This window comes from Uranotaenia lowii, chromosome 3 (assembly GCF_029784155.1).
Source record: "Uranotaenia lowii strain MFRU-FL chromosome 3, ASM2978415v1, whole genome shotgun sequence".
NCBI classification, from domain to species: Eukaryota; Metazoa; Arthropoda; class Insecta; order Diptera; family Culicidae; genus Uranotaenia; species Uranotaenia lowii.
In genome coordinates, this window is record NC_073693.1 from 106,011,339 (window position 1) to 106,033,009 (window position 21,671).

General features: G+C 37.5%; 2 protein-coding genes across 8 annotated transcripts in view; both read left to right on the forward strand.

The window, feature by feature from the left end:
• Positions 1-21,671, forward strand: part of LOC129754530 (neurocalcin homolog) — a 424,186-nt gene that overhangs the window by 276,996 nt on the left and 125,519 nt on the right. The gene's annotated exons all lie outside the window — the stretch shown is intronic.
• Positions 1-21,671, forward strand: part of LOC129754532 (neuronal calcium sensor 2) — a 364,232-nt gene that overhangs the window by 267,055 nt on the left and 75,506 nt on the right. For all 5 annotated transcript variants that reach the window (XM_055750668.1, XM_055750663.1, XM_055750665.1 and 2 more), the window contains one exon: positions 20,992-21,135. In XM_055750668.1, coding sequence (XP_055606643.1) covers positions 20,992-21,135 — 144 coding nt within the window. The remainder of the gene's footprint in view (positions 1-20,991; positions 21,136-21,671) is intronic.

The window sequence follows — 21,671 nt, forward strand, 5'->3', positions numbered from 1 at the left end:
GTTCCGCTTGACAATAGCCCAGTATTTCTCAAATGGGCGGAGCTCTGGCGTGTTGGGAGGGTTCTTGTCCTTGGGAACCACCTGCACGTTGTTGGCGGCGTACCAATCCATAGCCTTTTTACCGTAATGGCAAGATGCCAAATCCGGCCAAAAAAGTACGGAACAATCGTGTTTCTTCAGGAAAGGCAGCAGACGTTTATACAAACACTCTTTCACGTAAATTTCTTGCTTGACAGTCCCGGAAGCTATGAAAATGCTGCTTTTCAAGCCACAGGTACAGATGGCTTGCCAAACAAGATATTTCTTCGCAAACTTTGACAGTTTCATGTGCTTGAAAATATCTGCTACCTTTTCCATTCCTTTTGCCGTATAAAACTCCTGTCCTGGAAGCTGTTTGTAGTCGGCTTTGACGTAGGTTTCGTCGTCCATTACCACGCAGTCAAACTTCGTCAGCATCGTCGTGTACAGCCTCCGGGATCGCGCTTTGGCCGTCGTATTTTGTTTATCATCGCGATATGGAGTCACTACCTTCATGTAAGTCGATAGTTCGCCTCGTGTTTTGGCTCGATGCAAGGTTGTAGACGATACACCCAGCTTATTTGCGGCATCTCGGAGAGAGAGGTTAGGGTTTCGCTTGAAACTACCGGCAACTCTCTTTGTCGTTTCAGCGGCTTCCGGTTTTCGATTTCGCCCCGATCTAGACTTCCTGGCTGTCGACAAACGTTCCCCAAACACTTTAATTACATTTGTAACGGTTGATTTAAAAACTTTTAGCGAGTTTGCCAGCTTTGCGTGCGAGTAGCTCGGATTTTCGCGATGCGCGAGCAAAATTTTGATACGCTGCTCTTCTTCCTTGGACGGCATTTTGACAACTGAAGAGTGAATTCCAAAATCAAAAAAGGAGCAAAATTCTACACACACACACACCTTCAAAATGAGGGGTGTTCACGTTTTTAAATGCAAAATTGAAAGAAATACGTCAAGTTGATACTGACCAAATTTTGACCGTATCACCCTTTAGTTCTGTATTTTACAAAGAAACTGTAATAAGATCGTTATATTTTCCTCAAATAACTTGGTATTATGTTTGATATCTTTAAACAATAATTGTTAATCCATTGCATGCAAACATTGCAGAAAATTTAATCAACTAATTGGAAATTTAAATGCTGATTAGAGCTGTTAAATGCAAAATTCAATTCACAATTTATTTAATATCATTATCAACATCCAAAAACCTTTTGATAGGAAAAATTTAAAGATAGCTATTAAAACCCTGTCACACTTGCTATTTTTGTCATTCTCCATTATTTTTTTTTTTATCTATATTTTGTTATTTTTAGTTTTTTTTTGTATTTGTTTTTCAGTTATATGAAATTTGTATCTTCCTTTTTTCGTTATTTTTGGGTACCCTATAATTTTTATTTTGTTTTTGTTTTTTATTTTTTATCTTTTAAAAACGTCAAAACGTATTTATGATATTTGTCTGAATTATATTGGTCCTGTTCTAACGTAAACTATAAGATAATATTGTTGTAAACAACCGTTAGATTTTGGAGCATGTGCCAAAATCGGATGTTGCCAAAAACGAACGGTCCGTTATTCAAATCCAAATGTTTATTCTCTTTCAAATCTTTAAAACACAAAAAAAATCGTGTTCCTGAGCAAACATGAAATCGTATCAGAAATGATAATCTAAGCCATTTACAATGGTGTTGTGAATCGCAATTCCAACTGCATAGTGAAAAGTTCATAGAAAATGTCATCTAAAGTCAGTTTATATCGAATATAATATAAGAAAGTAAATATTTTGCTCTCGCGCGGGCTTCAAGTGAGAAAATCATCATCATGTCTTTCTGCAACCATCAGTGGATACAAATAGAATAAAATCAGATGGAAATTGAGTAATATTGACCAATGAGAAAACTGGTAAATATTGTCGCTGGGAACGATTTGAAGGCTTAATATGAGAGCAAAACCTTTCGCTCTCATTCATTCTTTCGATAGGTACGAATAAGGAGTCGGATAGCGCCCAATTGGTGTAGTTTCCGTCGCTTTAGAAAGACATGATTTTTTTTATTTAGGTATATTGCCTCCACTTTGGTAGGTAAATGCTGTTTTCTCACTTTTATATGATCGTTCTAGAATGTATATGGAACGTATTTCAGCATAAGAATACAGCTTCAAAAATGTTTGTTGGGTCATGTGATGTGTTGAAATTTTTAAAATGTAATGCGGATTAAATCCCAAAATTAAAAATTTATATTTCTTTTATAAATAAATTAGAAAAAAAAATTAAGAAACTTTTGTCAAAAGTTATTCTAAGTGTGACAAAAGTTTTCTTCGAAAACAATAATTCAGGATGGAAAGTTAATGTTCAAGACACGGATTTATAAATCTGTAATTAGATGAGATTGGAAATGTAGAAATATTCATGTTTAGAGAATCGCTCAATAAAATTCTCAAAACAATTAGAGAGCGTTTTTATGAAAATAAAATGCTGAATTTAGGAATTTCTTATAGTAGCGGATTATTTAAAAAAGAATAAAAAGAGTATGAAATTTGGGCTTAATGAGTTGAAAAGGTCAATTGGAAATTCAAATGTTATATTCGAATTGGAATAAAAATTCGGAAAATAGCGGAACTCAGTTTTGCCGCTTGATCCAATTATGTCAACTACAGTTACTTTTTTGTTTATTTTTTTTTTCAAAACTAAAATGGTGTAGAGTCTATAAATCAACGCAAATTTCAATAATAATTAAAAAACTTACATATATTTTGCATTATTCATACTCATTCTTATGCTTATAAAGTAATCATTCCAGATTGCATGATTTTATTAATTATATTCTCACCAAAGCCCGAAAAAATATTTTTTTTTTACTTTATTTAATTAACAAACCGAAGAAGTTTAAAAAAAAAAAACAAAAATATGGTGTTACAATTTCAGTGTTTGTGTGTTTGCTTTAACAATTTATAAGTATTCTTAATGTTTTTATCAACTTTTTTTTTTTTTTTTAATTTTCCTTTCGACTGTATGATCAATGTTTTAGGATGTTCTCGGCGGTTTCAGTCAAAAAAGTGATTAAAAAACGATTTTTATCACAACATCCGACGTTTCGGCTTATATTTAGCCTTTATCAAGGAATCTTGCAAGTGTGTATAAAAAGTGTGAGAAAAAAAAATATATTTAGTTTGTGTTCTATGATGATTAAAAAGTATGAAATAGTGTCGGTCTAATAAAAATAGTGTTTGTGTACTTACAATGATGTTTCGTTTTTTTCGTCCAGTTGTTTCGCTTATCTATGAAATTGTCAATTAGTAAAACTGTGTATGAGCTGTTAAATGTGTACGAACCTTTATCTATGGTGTGTAAAAAAGTTGTCCAAGTTTGAATGTTTCTTTTCTGTTTCTAACTATTCGTCGAATCACTATCACTGTTTGTTGAATTTTGTATAAGAGATTTGTTGTTGTTTTGTGTTTTCTTTTTTGTTGTTGAACTCTTGCATCATCATCACACGGTTAGGCGAGAATACTCAAATTGGGTTTTTGGTAACACAACAGTGTTGTCAGATATTCTGGGTAAGAGTAACAAAGTACTCATTGAGAAATGAGTACTTTCCCGGTTAGGGAATATGATAAGTGGAGAGTGCGACAATAGCTATTACTAATGAATTGTGTAGTTATGTAATGACTAGACTGACGAAACATGGATAAAGGCAACTCTATTCCACCACTGAAACCTGCGTTTTCAACAGGTAGTTTGAAAGAGATTTGATTGCTGTGTTTCGATAAAAAAAATGAAATTTTTTTGCTGGTTTTAGTCACTTTATAATAGATTTTTTTTAATTATCTCTGAATTATGCTTAGATTGTCAGAATTTTATGTTGAAAAATTCGAGATGAAATGCATAGATATTGTCAGGTATTGTAAAAATTTGTGCTAATTTGTTCAGCCAAAATAATGCGGGAAAAATTCTGCAACGTTTACTCTAGGGGACCCCTTAACTTATATTACAGTGAAACTCTTCAAGATATTATTTCAAGGGGCCCCCTTACCTGTTATATTGAACATTATAGTTCCGATTTTCATTTCCTTCCTTGTTTTCTAGAACTTGTAGCAGTTTTTTTTCTTTTTTATAGGAATTTAACCCATTAAAGTCATTCTTCCTCGAACTGAAAGCAGTATGATTAAAGTTATGTTGAAATTTTAATTCTCTTCGATGGCCCTCTCTAAGCCCAGTTTTATATTTTTATAAAGTTTTTAGCAAAACAAACAATGTACATGTGTGACTGATTGACGAAATAAATAAATAAATTTCATAGCTAAAAAAACTGGTACCACTCTTGAATTCTTATGAAATAGCTGTCATTTTGACATGTTAAAGGTAGGAAACAGTTATAGACAACATTGTGTAAAATTTCAATCTTCTCGCTTTATGAAGAATTTGATCACATTTAAACAAAAATCATTTAAGAGTTTTAAACGCGTTTAAATTTGATAGCTACCCAAAATTAGTTTTTAACGAAACTACCTTCATAGATGAATAAAATAATGAAGTATTTTTAAACTTTGTAGCAAAACAGTACACGATTTAACTTTTGCTACCTGGTAGTAAAACAAAAACCATATGAACAACCCCGACCAAATATGCCAAGTGCCGTTGTCGTTGTCTTCGTTGCTGGAAGAGGAATTTCCCGCGCGTCGAGTGTTGTACCGGAAAAGGAACCAAGAATTACATTATATCCGGCTCATCCACACCTGGTGGCTCCCGGAGGCAATGGCAGTATCAGAAGGTAGTCACTCTGCTCTACGTATTTATACACTACATAGTGGTGTGCCGTTAGTGGCATGGCTGGCAACATCCAACACACACACACATAGACTGCCACACAGTAATTTGTTACACGGAAGCAGCAGCAGCAGCATCCGGCATCAGGGAAGGATGGATCCTTTCCTGAGCACTTACCCGTCGTGATGGTATTCCAATTTGGTGCAAATGGCGGTGTATGAATTTATTATTTAGTTGATGAAATTATTTTCACTTGCGCCCCGGAAACGGTTGCTCAACTCAACAGGGCTGACACAAACAGTTTGGTGCCGCCATTGTTTGTTTGAATGAGACAAACAAGGTGCGCTCTTTATTTACACCTTCCAGTGTGGGGATGGGGAAATTTAAACTGCTAAACTTCACAAATAAAGAGACTCAAACTTCCATTCACGTTTGATTCCATCTGTCGCTATTGATTTTAATAACAATTTCAATACGATTGGAAACGATTCGATTGGTGATATTATCCCATTTTAACGAATTGGTTGACTGAGCAAAATGTTCACATCCGATTCAGTCAACAAACGTTGGAGTTTTTTCACCCGTCTTTTCAATTCCGAATCCAAAATGAGCTTTCAATTGTGAAAATGAACTGGCCTTTTATCAGATGGGACTATTTTGTGAGCGCAAAAGGAGGATATGGAAATTGGATCGAAAATTGTATCCCTGTATGTTTGTTGAAGGTGTATGGTCAATCCTGTTTCAGTGCCAGATGGGTTTTTTTTTCTATTTTCTACGTTTATTTTTTTAAAGTAAACGGCATTTTGGTTCAGTTTCATGATATTCGATACCCAAGCAGATGGTACACGCAAGGGGTCTTTTCAAGAACGTGCCATGATTGTCAAATGTTCAAGAGTTAATTGTTCCATGTAACTTTTAAAGTCCTGATTGGAAAAAACCTTTAATTCAATCATTCCATAAACTCGGACAGCCCCGCAAAGCGGCAGGTAATCATTTCCCCGTGTATGATATCAAAAATCAACCGAATGCACCAGCCCGTAAGTGCACATCATTCGCTTCTATTGCTTCCACATGCTAGCTAACAGCTAGCATGTGGAATGTACTTCCGGTTCATGCTCGCATATCCTCGATTTGTTGAAACACACACAGGCAATCTCTATATTTCCTGCTTCCTGCCGCCATTCTGAGTACCCGAGCTCATCCCATCCTCTCTAGAGACAAAATTTTCATAAAAACGAACCTCCCCACACTACTTGCAGTTGCAGTAGCGAAACGTCTCGCTGTTCCAACAGCAACGGCGACCAAGAAGAGAGCTGATACGGAAAATTCTTCACGTTCCGGAGCTTGGCTACTATCTACGCCGCATATCCAGCCCATTCCTCCAACTCAAATTCAAGCTCGAGCTGCACTTTGATGTTGCGGAACCATTCCCCCTTACTCCACCAACATATGCTATCTTATAGCCACTTCCATCCACTCTCCATGCCATAATTGTCGTGGCCAACAGATAGACATAAATATCCTAGTCGACGGCGTCATCGTCGGCGGAATACTTCAGCTTTGAATTACGACGCTCGACGCTGAAATGGCCTGACTGTTTGCCTACTGGAAAGTGTCATGCGACGCCGTTTTGCATGTTGTGCCTATAAAATTAGGATTAAACTGAATCTTTTAGGCGATGAATTATTAAAGAATTATTCAAATTAAAAAAATAAAACTAAGAGATTCTAGAAAATTTAAAGAATTTAGAGACTTAAATGAATCATACAATTAGGAGACTCAAGAGAAAGAACACATTCATATAGGTGCTCAGCGAAACTTCCTCTTTCTTTTAAGAGATCTAGCATTGTTGCTAGCATCTTACTAATACTAACACCACCAGCCAAAAAAAAAGAGTACTATGTATGCCGTGACTGAGACTCGATCTAATGACCTCTGCTAGGCCACGGTTGGCGGCAGAATGAAGAGAATTTAGAAAAAAAATAAGTCATGAGAATTAAATCTATTAAGAGTACCGAGAGAACAAACAAAATAACGAGAATCAAATAATCAATGGAAAAAGAGGATATGTGAATAAGAAAAGAATTCAGAAAAGGATAAAGCGAACGTAAGGGTAATCTGCAAAGAATCAGGGAAGATTTAAAAGAAAAACAAATGGGGAACAAAAAAGATTAAAGAGAGGATCAGAAATAAAATGTAGAGAAAATAATGTGAAAAATCAAAAGGGAATTATCGAGAAAGAATCAAGATAATTCAGAAAGAATTCAGAGAGAATCAAGAGATACCAGAAGAGAATCAAGAGAGAATCGAGGGAAAACCAAGTAAGAATCTAAAGATAATCAAGAGAGAATCGAAATGAAGAATTAAGAGAAAATCCGTAGAAAATCAATCGATTATCAAGAGAGAATCCATAGGGAATCAAAAGAGAATCAAGAGAGAATCAAAAGAAAATTAAGAATGAATCAAGAGACAATCAAAAGATATGAAAAGAAAATCAAGGAAGAATCCAAATAAAGTTAAAAGAGAATCAAGATATAATCGAAAAATTATCTAGAGAGAATTAAAAAAGAATCAAGAGGGAATAAAAACAGAATCAAGAGAGAATCTGTAGGGAATCAAGAGAGAATCAAGATAGGATCCCCAAGTAACACAGATCAAGCTAACTAGCATTTCGATGTTTTATTATGGTTTTATTATGACTTTTTTTGTGCAGCTCGTTTTATGATGGTTTTATTATGGTCATGCAAAATGCTTATATTCTTGAATCGACCATCTGTTTTTAGATAGTTTTGAAAACGCTCATAAATCTTCCATTAAACATACTGTTTTAGTGATTTAGAAAGAGTTAGGAATGCTTTGTTTAAACTATAATAAAACACAAACTTAGAAGTTTGCTCCAAGCTTTTTTTTGCATGTTCTATAATAGCACTCAGTGCCTGATTATTAAACCGCCATAAAACTTAGTGACAGTTCTCGATCAAGATGTCAAATAAGGACACGCTCAGATTAGATAGCACATATTTGAATTAGAATTCCCATTTTTACACATTTTTGATAAGTTCTGTGTGTTGATTTTGAGTTAAAATAATAAAAAATTATAAAAATCTATGAAAACTTCGAATTACCGGAAGTGGAATGAATAACTCTACAATATGAGTATTGAGAGAAAGAATTCAAATAGGAGGAACAAAATTTGTTGCTTGACGCCATCATTAATACAAGATGGCGGCTTCCGCTTTTATTTTCAAAGTTGTAAATAACTGAAAATATCATGAAACCTTATTAAAATTGTTATTAGGTGAAAGTAATAAACGAGTAGAAGTCGAATTTCGTTGTCCGTCGCCATCTTAAATTTCAAGATGGCGGCTACCACTCAACTTGAAAATACTGTAAATGACTGAAAATCGCCTCAAACCCTTACAATATGGGTATTAGTTGAAAGAAATGAACCAGTAAAAGTCGAAGTTCGTTATTTGACGCCATCCAAATCCAAGATGATGGTTTCCACTGAACTTTAAAATGTTGTATATGACTTATAATCGTATGAAACCTCAACAAAATTGGTATTGGGTAAAAGGGCTCAACGAGTAGTAGTCGATTTTCTCTTTCCGCTTTACTCTGAAATGCTGTAAGTGACCCAAAATCGCACAAAGCAACCACAATACAGACCCCGATCGTTTTTGGCAACATTCGATTTTGGAAACATCCGATTTTTGCACATGTCCCTAAATCAAACAAATAACAGAAACAACATAACCTTATAGTTTTCGCTTTAATAGGACCAATACAATTTAGACATATAAGCATGATAGACATAATACAATGACATAAATAGCAAATGGCAAAAAACAATAACAATCGACAAAACACGAAAAGTGCTAAATGCATCCAAAACATGATAAAAATTGTAGTACAAAGTAAAAACAAAGTTGGGGAAAAAATCGTTCGATTTGAACAACACAAAATGTTCGAGCGGGTTGCCAAAAACAATCAGGGTCTGGTTCTTCTAGTTTATCCCTTTCAACGAATACCAATATTGTAAAGCTTTCGTGCGGTTTTTAGTCATTTGCAGAATTTTAAAGCTCAGTGGAAGCCGCCATCTTGGATTTCAAGATGTCGTTTGATAGAAAACTTCGTCTTCTACTCGTTTGGTCCTTTCACACAATGCCCATATTGTGAGAGTTTCATGCGATTTTCAGTGTTTAACAGCATTTTTAAAGTTCAGTGAAAGCCGCCATCTTGGATTTCGAGATGCACCTGATAGCAAAATTTGACTTCTTCTAGGTTAGCCCTTTTAGCCAATACCCATATTGTGGGTGTTTCATGCGGTTTTTTAGTTATTTACAGCATTTTAAGGTTCAGCGAAAGTCGCCATCTTGGATTTCAAGAAGATCTGATATAGAAATTCCACTTAAACTGATTAAGCCATTTTACCCAATGACCATATTGTGGGAATTTCTAGTGACTTTCAATGATTTCAATCATTTTATAGTTTAGTGGAAGCCGCAATCTTGAATTTCAAGATGACGCCTAATTGCGAAATTTGTATTCTACTCGTTGATCCTTTTCAACTTATACCCATATTGTGGAAGTTTCATGTGATTTTCAGTGATTAACAGCATTTTAAAGTTCAGTGGAAGCTGCCAACTTGGATTTCAAGTTGACGTCCGATAGCGAAATTCGACTTCTTGTAGTTTAGCCCTTTCACCAAATACCAATATTGTGGGCCTTTCATGCGATTCTCAGTGACTAACAGCATTTCAAAGTTCAGCGGAAGACGCCATCTTGGATTTCAAGATGGCGTCGAAAAGAAAAAAAACGGCTTCTTCTAGTTTAGCCCTTTCAACCAATACCCATATAGTGGTTGTTTAATGCGACTTTTTGTCATTTACAGCATTAAAAGTTCAGCGAAGGCCGCCATCTTGGATTTCAAGATGGCGTCTGATAGCAAAATTCGACTTCTAATCGTTTAGCCCTTTCACCCAATACCAATTTTGATGGGGTTTCATGCGATTTTAGGCTATTTACAACATTTGAAAGATCAGCGAAAGCCGCCATCTTGGATTTCAAGATGGCGTCAGACAACGAAATTTGACTTCAACTCATGATTTATTCCACGGGTGATTAACAACCAATCCGTTTTTATTTAAAATGTATGTCCTCATTTACTGTACTAAGGATTAACAACTCAGAAATTAGGAACTCATCCTAAGCGTGTAATTGATTGGCTTGCGAGAGAAACGTCAAATCGTAGCTTTTTTTGGGGTCATCATTAAACCATAATAAAACTATGAATTGACTCACGCCATGTTGGTTGCAAAATCGAAGGGCACAAAATGACGCCATGTTGATGGATTCACAATGCAAGCATTGGAAAATATTTTTTCAGGCCTATTTTCCATCAATTCCATCATGATTGACCATCAGATTTGACGAGGCGCATTTATTTTAAGATACTATTTCATACACATTTTACCTAAAATCTTGACTGGCAGTACAAAAGAGTCTCATAATATGGTTAAAACATTGGTATTTTGACTATTAATTTTTCCAGATCATAAATATCTCAATAATGTAATCATCATTCATCAACCATTATGGTTGCTGGAAAAAAAAAAAATAAAACTCCGAGAACTCACAGAATCGAAAAAAAAACAAAAATTCCTAGCATGTTTTATAATAGCTTTTTAAAAGCTTTGGTGACCAATATTGATGACCAACAATAATACGTCATGATGACGTTTCTAGGGTAGGGCCAAATAGCCTAATTTTGGCTTTATTAGAGTCCAGGTGATGTTATAGAATGCTCTTTAGCTTTTTATCAAAATTAATGCTATAGTCCAAACGAAATTTTGCTGACCATAATAAAGCTTAAATTGTTACTTGGGTCATGAGGGAATCAAGAGAGAATCAAGAGAGAACAGGAGAGAATCGAGAGCGAGAATCTAGAGATTATCAAGAGATAATCAAGAAAGAACCAAGAGAGAATTGAGAGACAGTTAAGAGACATCGAAAGAAAGATAATCTTAAGATAATCTAGAGAGAATCAAGAGTGATTCAAAAAAAGAAAGAAAGGGTAAGAATAAAAAGAGAATAATCGACAGCGAATTAAAAGAAAATAGAGGGAAAAACAAGATAGAGCCTAGACCCTAGAGCATATAAAAAGAGAATCATGAGAGAATCAGGAGCGAATCAGGAGCAAATCAGGAGCAAATCAGGAGTTAAACAGTTAATAATAAGAATTGAGAAAAAATCAAGAGATATGAAAAATATAATCAAGAGAAAATCAAGAGCCAATAGAGAGTTGATCAAAAGAGAGTCAATAGTTCAAAGGAATCAATCAAATGAAGTAAGAGTGCAGAGGGAATAAAGGAAAAATAATCGACAAGGAATCGAAACAGAATCAAGAGAGTATCTAGAGAGAATTCAGAGGAAATCAAGTGCGAATCAAGAGAGAATCAAATGCGAACCAAAAGAGAATCAGCAGAGAATCAAGAGAGCATCAAGAGAATAAGGGGAGAATCAAGAGAAAATCAAGCGAAAATCAAGAAAGAATCAAGAGAGAATCAAGAGAGAATCAAGAGAGCAATAAGAGAGAATCAAGAGAGAATCAAGAGAGAATCAAGAGAGAATCAAGTGAAAATCAAGAAAGAATCAAGAGAGAATCAAGAAAGAATCAAGAAAGAATCAAGAGAAAATCAACAGAGAATAAAAAGAGAATCAAGAGAGAATTCAGAAAGATTCAAGAGAGAATCAAGAGAAGAACAAGAGAAAATCAAAAGAGAATCAAGAGAGAATCAAGAGAGAATCAAGAGAGAATCATGAGAGAATCAAGAGAGAATCGAGAGAGAATCAAGATAGAATCAAGAGAGAATCAAGAGAGTATCAAGAACGAATCAAGAAAGAATCAAGACAGAATCAAGAGAGAATCAAGAGAGAATCAAGAGAGAATCAAGAGAGAATCAAGAGAGAATCAAGAGAAAATCAAAAGAGAATGAAAAAAAAATCAAGAGAGAATCAAGAGATAATCAAAAGTGAATCAAGAAACAATCAAAAAACAACCAAGAGAGAATCAAGAGAGAATCAAGGTTAAAACAAGAGAGAATCAAGATAGAATCAAGATAGAATCAAGAAAGAATCAAGAGAGATTCAAGAGAGAATCAAGAGAAGAACAAGAGAGACTCAAAAGAAAATCAAGGGAGAATCAAGAGAAAATCAAAAGAGAATCATGAGAGAATCAAGGGAAAATCAAGGGAGAATCAAGAGAGAATCAAGAGAAAATCAAGAGATAATCAAGAATGAATCAAGAGAGCATCAAGAGAGAATCAAGAGAGAATCAAGAGAGAATCAAGAGAAAATCAAGAGAGAATCGAGAGAGAATCAAGAGAGAATCAAAAGAGAATCAAGAAAAAATCAAGAGAGAATCAAGAGAGAATCAAGAGAGAATCAAGAAAGAATTAAGAGAAAATCAAAAGAGAATCAAAAGAGAATCAAAAGAGAATCAAGAGAGAATCAAGAGAGAATCAAGAAAGAATCAAGAGAGAATCAAGATAGAATCGAAACAGAATCAAGAGAGAATCAAGAGAGAATCAAAAGAGAAACAAGAAAGAATCAAAAGAGAATCTAGAGAGCATCAAGAGAGATTTAAGAGTTAATCAAGAGACGATCAAGAGGGAATCAAGAGAGAATCAAGATTAAAAAATGAGATAATCAAAAGGGAATCAAGAGAGAATCAAGAAATAATGTATGTTGTATGTTGTATATTGGTAATCCACCATGGGTGCACGGATTCACCGCAGTTTCTGCCATAGTATGGGTTCACATACATTCCTTAGATCAGGGATGAGCAACCTTTTGAACCAACGGGCCAATTTAAATTTGAAATCTTGCCGGCGGGCCGCACATAATTTTTTTTTGTGATAATTAGGCTGGAACAAATATAAATTTTCTTCTTTTGTCATCTCCCCCTTCGAAGTTTCCAAAATCCCAAAGGGGGGAAAAATAAAGTTTGAAGTGTTTTAAGTAAATTGCAAATAAAAATTCAAATATCCGAAAGATTACAAGACCAAGAACCAAATTTTGGAAGATGGAAGTTAATTCACATTTTGTATTCTTGATTTTAATGATACGATTGCATACAAGCTTTCGTGCAATTTATTCCAATTTATTTGTTTTTCGCATTATTTTTTATTCCCCCTCGCGATGTTCCAACTCCGAGTGACAAAAGAAGGATTTGAAATTTGTTTCGGCCTTATAAGAGTTTCACAACATATCATTTTGGCAAAACCATATCTGAAAAAGGAAAGATAAAACGATTTCACGTGCTCAAAATCAGTAATTCAGCACGGCTTTTTAAATACCCGATATTGAAAAGGTACCTCGCTTAATCTTTGTCATTTTTAAATTCTCTTAATTTATTAAAAATACTTTTGGCGAACATTCGTTCTTATAACATTCTTGTTTAAACCGATGATACTATTCGTCATCACTTACATTTAAAAATTTTCTGGAGCTTACCACAGTGATAACTAAGAGTGTGATAATAAGATTTTTAAAGAAATTATTGTCTTCTTAGCGTTGTACTTTTGATCGCTATTTGACTTTCCGTTTTTTTTCTTCACAATTAAAACTTGTCCTCAAAGCCTAGATGTTTTTTTCTACAAACGTTAAAAACCCCGTTTTTTAAATTGAAGTTCTGTATTGGATCATTGCATTCAGATGTTGAGCAAGGTTAAAAAATGTTCAATTCCATATTTTTTAGGCAACTATTTTCCAAACTACATTCTTGATTCTAGAATTTTTATCCACATCTTTTATCATTTTTAATCTTTTTTAAATATCACTGCGATAGGATTTCTAGAGCAATATTTTGACACTGGTAATGTGGATTGCGAATTATAAGTGAAATAACTCAATTTATCGATGTTTGTGATAAATTTTCTATAAAATTTCAGAATAAAAACATCACAGAAAATCTTCAAAGATATTTTGGGTGGAATCAGAAAATTTCAAATATCTATTGTTTTTTTCAAAAACTAATCAATTTTGTGGGTAACTTTGATGCCGGTTGATTCATGGTGATAAACAATCTAAAATAGTTCATCAAGACTTTATTATTTAATTTTCGTCAATATTCAGAAATAAAAAATATATCTCAAGTTTTTTGTTTAGTTTTTTTGTCAGTATTTGAATGCTAACAGAGCAAACATGTTTGCCGAATTGGATAGAATAATTTAAAAAAAATATCAGCTGAGCATATATTTTATCATTCAACTATATTTTTGCTTAAAATGTAAATAATGACTTCACTAAACAGGCTTTGAAACTCCTTTGATCATGTGTAGGTTCCGATTTCTGGCTGTTCTTTCGACTCACTTCAATGGATTTTGCTCTCAAAGTGGTAGGAGTTAAATAATAAGGAAAAAGTATGCTTAATAAATAAAAACACACCAATATTACGTTATGCCAATTAACAATACTGTATTTAAGCCTTAAACATAACATAATAAACGCTTAAAATGCCAGAAAAAAGTTAACAAACTGTATTCCTAACTAGAAAAAAATTAAGACATAAAAATTTGAAAAAAGCTTCGCGGGGCGCACAAAAGGGTTTCGCGGGCCACATGCGGCCCGCGGGCCGCGTGTTGCTCACCCCTGCCTTAGATTATTAGGTTCGACAAATCTCCAATGCAGCGCGCCACCATACCCGGACCCCATGGCTTCGTATGAACTGTTATGTGGTGAATGTATTGCGTGTGTTGATGTAGGTATATTTTGGAAGAACGAATCAATCAGGTGGGCTAGTTTACTTACAGGTATTCCGGCATCCGTGTATATACCTGGCCAGCTGGCAACTGATTGAACATTCCAATTATATAGTCAGTTATATAATGAACACATCTTACCTGTCGACCCGCTTATGGGATTCGAACCCAAAAGTTTTTCTTGCCGATACCGGGAATCGAACCCAGTACGCCTGGCGTACCAATACCAGACTCGCGCCAGCCGATCCACTAGACCACATCGGCGCTAAGAGAAAATCAAGAAATAATTAAGAGAAAATCAAGAGAAAATCAGGGAAACTGAAGAGAGAATCAAAAGTCAATAAAAAGTTTATAAAATGAGAGTCAAGAGGAATCAATCAACTGTAGTAAAAATAAAGAGAAAATAAAGAAAGAATAATGGACAAGGAAGCGAATCAGAATCAAGAGAGAATCGATACAGCATCAAGAGAGAATCAAGAGAGAAACAAGAGAGAATCAAAAATGAATCCAGAGAGAGTCAAGAGAGAATCAAGAGAGAATCAAGAGAGAATCAAGAGAGAATCAAGAGAGAATCAAGAGCGAATTAAGAGATAATCAAGGGAGAATCAAGGAAGAATCTAGAGAGAATCAAGAAAGAATCAAGATAGATTGAAGAGAGAATCGAGAGTGAATGAAAAGATTAAGTGTAAAACAATGTTGATGGCTATTTCGAAACTGGATATAAGGTTTAATTTTTTATTTTTACGATCCGAATGGATCCTTTAGGCAATTTTGTCGAAAATAAGCTAACATTTTGTTTATAAGCTGCTCACCAAAGTGGTAATTTTTTTTTTGATAAAATGTTTCCCAGGAGGGTCTTTGGTATATCCTCAACACCCGAGAGTGCATCGGTCGTTGTACTTTGACACCACCCGGGATTGTTCTTCTCAAAAAGTGTGTGATCTTTCCTCATAGCAAATCTAGTTCTGACCCATCATAGCCAAAACCAAAAATCGTTCAGTTATGTGATTTGTGCGGTTGTAAATATCGTCTACTGACGACTACCAAAGCTAAACGTACTAACATTTGACAGGGTCTCTAAATAATCCCTCAGGAAGCTTCTGGCAGTTATCTTACCAGTCAAAAACAACTAAGCCTTCCGGTGTTTGATCGTTGGTTACAACCAAAACGATGACGGCCTTAGTGATGAATTCACGTATTGGTCCAAGTCAGTTTGCTGCCCTCCTATTCGCTCATGTTTACGTTCGGTTTTGTAATTGGGATTTCCTCTTCTTGATCCATTACGCGGTAAAACCGTGACTTGATGCTACGTTTAGCTTTCTTGCCATCTTTGCCAGGATCCTGCCAGACCAACGGATACCGGACAAGGTTTTTGAGGGTCCCAGGCCTTAAGTCGCCTGGTGAGCCCCTTTCCGCATTGAGCTCTTTTTTTTCTCTTTGAGCCCTTTTAGCTCATGGGAGTTTGTAGCAGTCCGCATGTTCGAAAATTCAACATTTACTCTCCGCCTTTAAGTAGGCCCAGTTTGTCCGCCCCTCCATCGATCTCGTACATAATATCGATTCGCGCGATCGACGGTTTGAGCAATGCGGTTCGATACGCTGAGGAGACGTTCATACATTCTCCCGCGAGGTGTTGAATTGTTTCAGTTAGAACCAATTAGCTACTGCGATTCTGATGCAGTTGACGAAATTATAATCTCTTGAGATGATCTCTTAGAACTCTCGGGGATTGTGAACTTCCGCCGAGGGCGTTCGTAGCAAGGTCGCCTTCCCTGTACTGAGAGCTCAAGGAGGCGATCAAACGTTTCTTGAGCGTGATCGGCAGTGGAAGTGCGTGTGGGCCGTGAATGTTTGAGTCCAATTTGAAGTAAGCTATAGTGCGGTCAGATTTTTCATATTAATTAATAGGTAATTCTCGTTTTCTAGCTTAGAGAATTAGTTCAGGAAAGTGCGTGCTAGATAAAGATAGTTTTTTCGTGCAAAGTTTCATCCATCAAGGTAATTGTGCGTGCTTGAATAAATCGTGCGTGTTTTAATGTTTCTGTGTCAAAGAAGGCACACATTTTCCCCCCAGCCGGATCAAACCTGGACCACGCAGTACTCCGCTGCTCCGTTTTCCCGCCACGTCAAGAACACCCGACAATATAACCCGTCGGAAGCGAAACGTTACGTCACCACAGCGTTTCGGGGGAGTGACGGGAGCTCCACGTGGCCGAGAGGGCCACTCCAGTTAACACAAGCTTATTTAACTGACTCAGCAGCTGTTCAAGGTCAGTGCAGTGCGACACAGCGTCGGTCATCGCCCTTTGACCGCAGGTCAAATCCCTAAGCGTTGTCATCTCGCGTTGGAAAATCACCTTCGTTCGACACCCAACACCTTCGACTAACACCCAAGTGGCGCAACCACAGCATCCAAGAGCGTGACTCATCATAAGGAGTCATCAACGGGACCGCCAGTGACTCTCCTTTTCGCCAGCTAGTATCAGGAACGCAGGATTGGGTGAGTCGATTCCAGTCGGAATTTCTTGGGGAAGCTTTATAGCATCGAGGGGGTCATGCCTATATGATGCCCCAGTGGAAAAATTGCTGATCCGAAAATATTTTCCATTTACGGTGACTTAGATCCCGTTGCATGAAAACATAAGTGGCGAGGCCGAATTTCCCAGCCGATAATTTAGGGAAGCCCCACTTCTCAACATAAAAGCCCGGGCGCGACAAGCTATGCTGCATCGAGACTTGTCGCTGAAAGCACGCACGATGAAGAAGGACATTTAGGCGTTTAAGAAAGTATTGCACGCAAGTAGATAGGTAGAATTTGAAATGCCATAATTCAAAGTCGATCGTTAGGCAATAAATTGTAAAACTGTAAATGTTGTTGAACTGTTTCATTAATTAAGTGAAGGACTTGACCACACTGGGGTAGTAAGGGGAAGGACCTGGGGGTTCAGATGTACCTAAATTGCCGATTGTAATTGGGATCCGGGAGGTCGCTAGTTCGGTGATGTGATTGCCAGGTATGGGTGATCTATAACTGAGCTGTTCTGGGATTTCATGTTGATTGATAGCAATTTCGTCATGTGTTAGTTTCGTCGCATTTTGGGTTAGCTATTTGGAGAGCCCTATCTGATCCGATCCTTAATCACTTTTAAGGACAATTTATGGACTCGCCCTCAGCGGAGTCTCACCGGGCATATTAAACCGTGGCGTACGATCTCCTAACGGAGTGGCGCTTAAGTCGTACGCCAGTAAGGGATCGGTCAGTGGCGGCTACAAGTTACAAATTCGCATCCCATCGTTTGGACTACAACATTGAACCTTTTCGAACGAATAGCTTTGGTCTTCGGAGCGACCTCCACTGAGCCTAGAAAGCTTACTTAGACATTTCAAGCTGTGAGCGTCTTACTGTGTTTTAGACTTACTCTGCACTAGTATTACAAGTTCCTTGATCAGGGCCACAGTATCAACCATTTTGTAAGAAACTGGAAACACCCGAAGCGGCCCCTATTTCTGCAACTGTTCAACCTTTTATCAGAATAGCTTTGAAATAAAGCTGACACCAGTATTAGGAATATTGCTGGTGCATTTTTTAGTCCAAATGGCATTCGTATAAACTTATTCTCTCATTTTTAGACGGTTTTAAGAATTTCCAATCTTGTCGTCCTTCATTGCAAAAAATTCAATCAATGACGAAAAGATTGGAAAACCTGAAAATGAGAGAATAAGTTTATACGAATGCCATTCGGACGAAAAAATGCACCAGAAATATTTCTTAATACCAGTGTCACCTTTATTTTAATGTGCATGAGTTCGAACCCAAGAATAAACATCGAACATTTCCGGAAAAGTTTTTAAATAACTATCCGCCAACTGCATTGTTGATGATTAAGAGGCGCAAATAACTTAAAAATGTTAAAACGACCATAATCGACGATGGAGTTATCCTGCAGCCTTCGCAGACTGCCGTTGACTCCAGCTTCTGTGCATGGCAGTCATGGTCAGGGTGAACCCATCGCTGACCGCATGCCAAATGTTAGAATTCGTTCACATCCTCTGCATTACGTTGTATACTGTCGTGTTTGGCCCACAGACTGCATGTATGTTGGTACGTACAGCCTCAAACATCGGACAGACGAACACCACATGTTCGGGTGACTTCTCATCAGACGTCCTCTTCCAGGATGCCGGGAAATATGGCGAAGCCACATGTGCAAACCGGTGGCGATAGTTCATGAAGCACCCATTACCAGTCAGGGACTGTGTCATATGGAAGTCCACTTCACCGTGTCTTCTCCCAATCAATCCAGTACCCGATGTGTGAGATCAGAGGATGAATCCATCTTCCTATCGCTGAGATGTCCCGCGGCTCAGTTGGACATCAAGTCCTCATAGGCGAGATCTCGTCCGTTGAGCGTATCTTGGTAGGCGTAATCATTTTCTAACAAATCCGAGATGGGCATGACGTCCGCCACTACACAGGCGGCGTCGGACGAAACGGTCCATTATCTACTGATAATCTACAGGTTCATCAGCTGCTGGACGCTGCTAAGTCTCTGCAGATTACACTGTTTTCCCAGGGCCTGCCTCCAGGCCGCCACTCCGTACCGCAAGATTGACATGGTTACGCATGACAGTATCCTCCTCCTGCTATTTCGGATTGCCGAGGAGTTCGACACAATATTCCTTCGATTCACTCGGTCCATGGCTACTGTTCTCCAACTTCTCGGGCATCCCGCATACGCCATACGCTCCACTTGGTCTAACCACTTTGCTCTATGCGCCCTTGCTCGTCTCTTTCCTAGCGGACTCGTAGCGAACACTTGTTCTACAGGACAATCGTCCGGCATTTCGCAACATGTCTTGCTCAGAGTATCCGTCCAGCCTTTGCCACCTTCTGAATACTGGGTTCACCGTAGAGTCGCGCGAACTCGTGATCCATCCTTCGCCTCCACACTTCGTTCTCCTGCACACCGCCAAAGATGGTTCTTACCACTCGTCGCTCAAATACTCCGAGTTTGCAGGTCCTCCTCGAGCAATATCCACGTCTCGTGCCCGAAGAGGACAACCGGTCTAAAAGCATTGTTTACAGGTTACACTTTTTGCGAGGGCTAAGTCTTTTCGACCGTCTTCTTCTTACACACGATATCGACTTCGTGAAGTTGAGTCTGTATTCGATCATCACGATATCTCACGGTCCAACTGCGATGACATCTGTTTGGGGCGAGATCAGGTTGATAATCAGCACCATCTCGGATTTGTGGTAAGCTAGACTCAGGCATTGGGAGTGCATCCAGCTTTCCACTGCCTGGGTAGCTACTGTGGCAAGAAGCTGTACCACCGCTGTTGAGGAGCCTCTCGCCAAGAGGACTATATCTTTCAATTATCCTACGAGTTCAGCTGCCGATGGGAGGCTCATTCGTAGGAGCTCGTCATACATGACGTTCCACAGGACCGGGCCAAGTATTGACCCCTTTGGCACACCCGACAAGCTCTCTTGTGTCCGTATGGCCTTACCGGTCATATACTGTAATTATACAGATATGTCGGGAGCTTCATTTGAATGAACGAGAGCTGTCAACCGGATTTTTTTTCGGCGCGTAGAAGTTTTTTCACATTCACTCAGAAGCTGATTAGCATTCTCTTCAGAACTTAAATTTTGGGCTGATAAGCATTCTCTTCAGACAGAAACGAGAGCTGATTAAGCTTCAATGAACCCTTTTTAAGTAAATTCAGGTTTCTTGAGCAGTTGCTGCATCTTCCACGTATCATGGAACACCCGTTCCGTCACATATTTTTCCATTCACGTTTACTAATTTTCCCAGAAAGTATGTTCTCAGCCCAAGCTTGCCAGAATTCGTTTCTGAGTTCCTATCTCTGAGGTAGAACATATGCATAGATGAGCCAAAATGCTGGAATAAATTTTACGGGGTTGTCCGTCCGTACTTGGTAAGCTTTTTTTCGGGTTACATGCTTACTGCAACCAACAACGGAGGTGGGACCTCTCGGTGGGCGGCGTTTGCTCTCATTCCCGCATTATCCAGATAATAATGGACCATGACTGACTGGCACTTTCGGGTGGCAGTTGTGATTATCATTGTTTTAAGCTTCTATGGTGAATGGAGGTTGCTGTTGTATGTGTGCTAGCCCGTATGTATGCATGTATGAATGGACGTGAACATCTGTGGGTCCGATATGGTATTCGACTTTTGGCACGGTTTCCTTTTTTTTGGTAGGTCCTTTTGAGATGATGCGCTCAAGTGAGAAAAGATTCCTTGTTCGTTGCGGCGGCGGTCGTTTCGTTTTGTTTCAGTTGTTGTACAATATCATGAATTGGTTAAAATTTGTTCCATTTTTTATTGCTGAAACAACAGAATGCAAATGATTACACAAATAAACTAAAATATTTTTTTTTCTCTTTCTCTCCCTTTTCATTTGCAGCAAGATTGTCCAAACGGCAAACTGACGCCGGCCAAGTTCGTAGATATGTACAAAATGTTCTTCCCGTCTGGCAATGCCGAAGAATTTTGCGACCACGTTTTCCGGACGTTTGACATGGACAAAAATGGTTATATTGATTTTAAGGTAAGTTCCTTTTACACCCATTAAAAAAATTAGTACACTTTTAAGTGAAATGGACAGCTTAGCGCCGAACGTTGTTTTCCAGCAGGAAGCTCTCTAGAGACTTATCAGCCTGTCGGAGTGGAAAAAAGTTTCGTTTTTCTTTACATTGTTTTTATTTAAAAGCAATGTTCAAGAGTTTGAGTTTAAATTTATGGGATCTTTACTCTTGACGGGCCAGTCTCATGTAACTTTAATCAGATAACATTTCCTTCTACCCAGTACGGTGTAGCCTGTCGATATCAATTTGCTGTTGAATTAAAGTTTCGAGTTTACTGGGTCCCATGGGTGTCTGAATTATGTTTAAACTTTCAATTCAGGCAGTTGAACTTTTCAACCTCCAGGTTGAAAAAAAATTCGAACACCAAAGAAAAAAAATAGGAAACATAAAAATGTGCATTTTTAAGGTTCAGAGTGTTTGGAGTTTCAGAAAAAAGTATGTGAATAACTTGTCTACATCACATAGAAAAGTCCCTCCGGTCTTGGACGCTTTTGTCAAT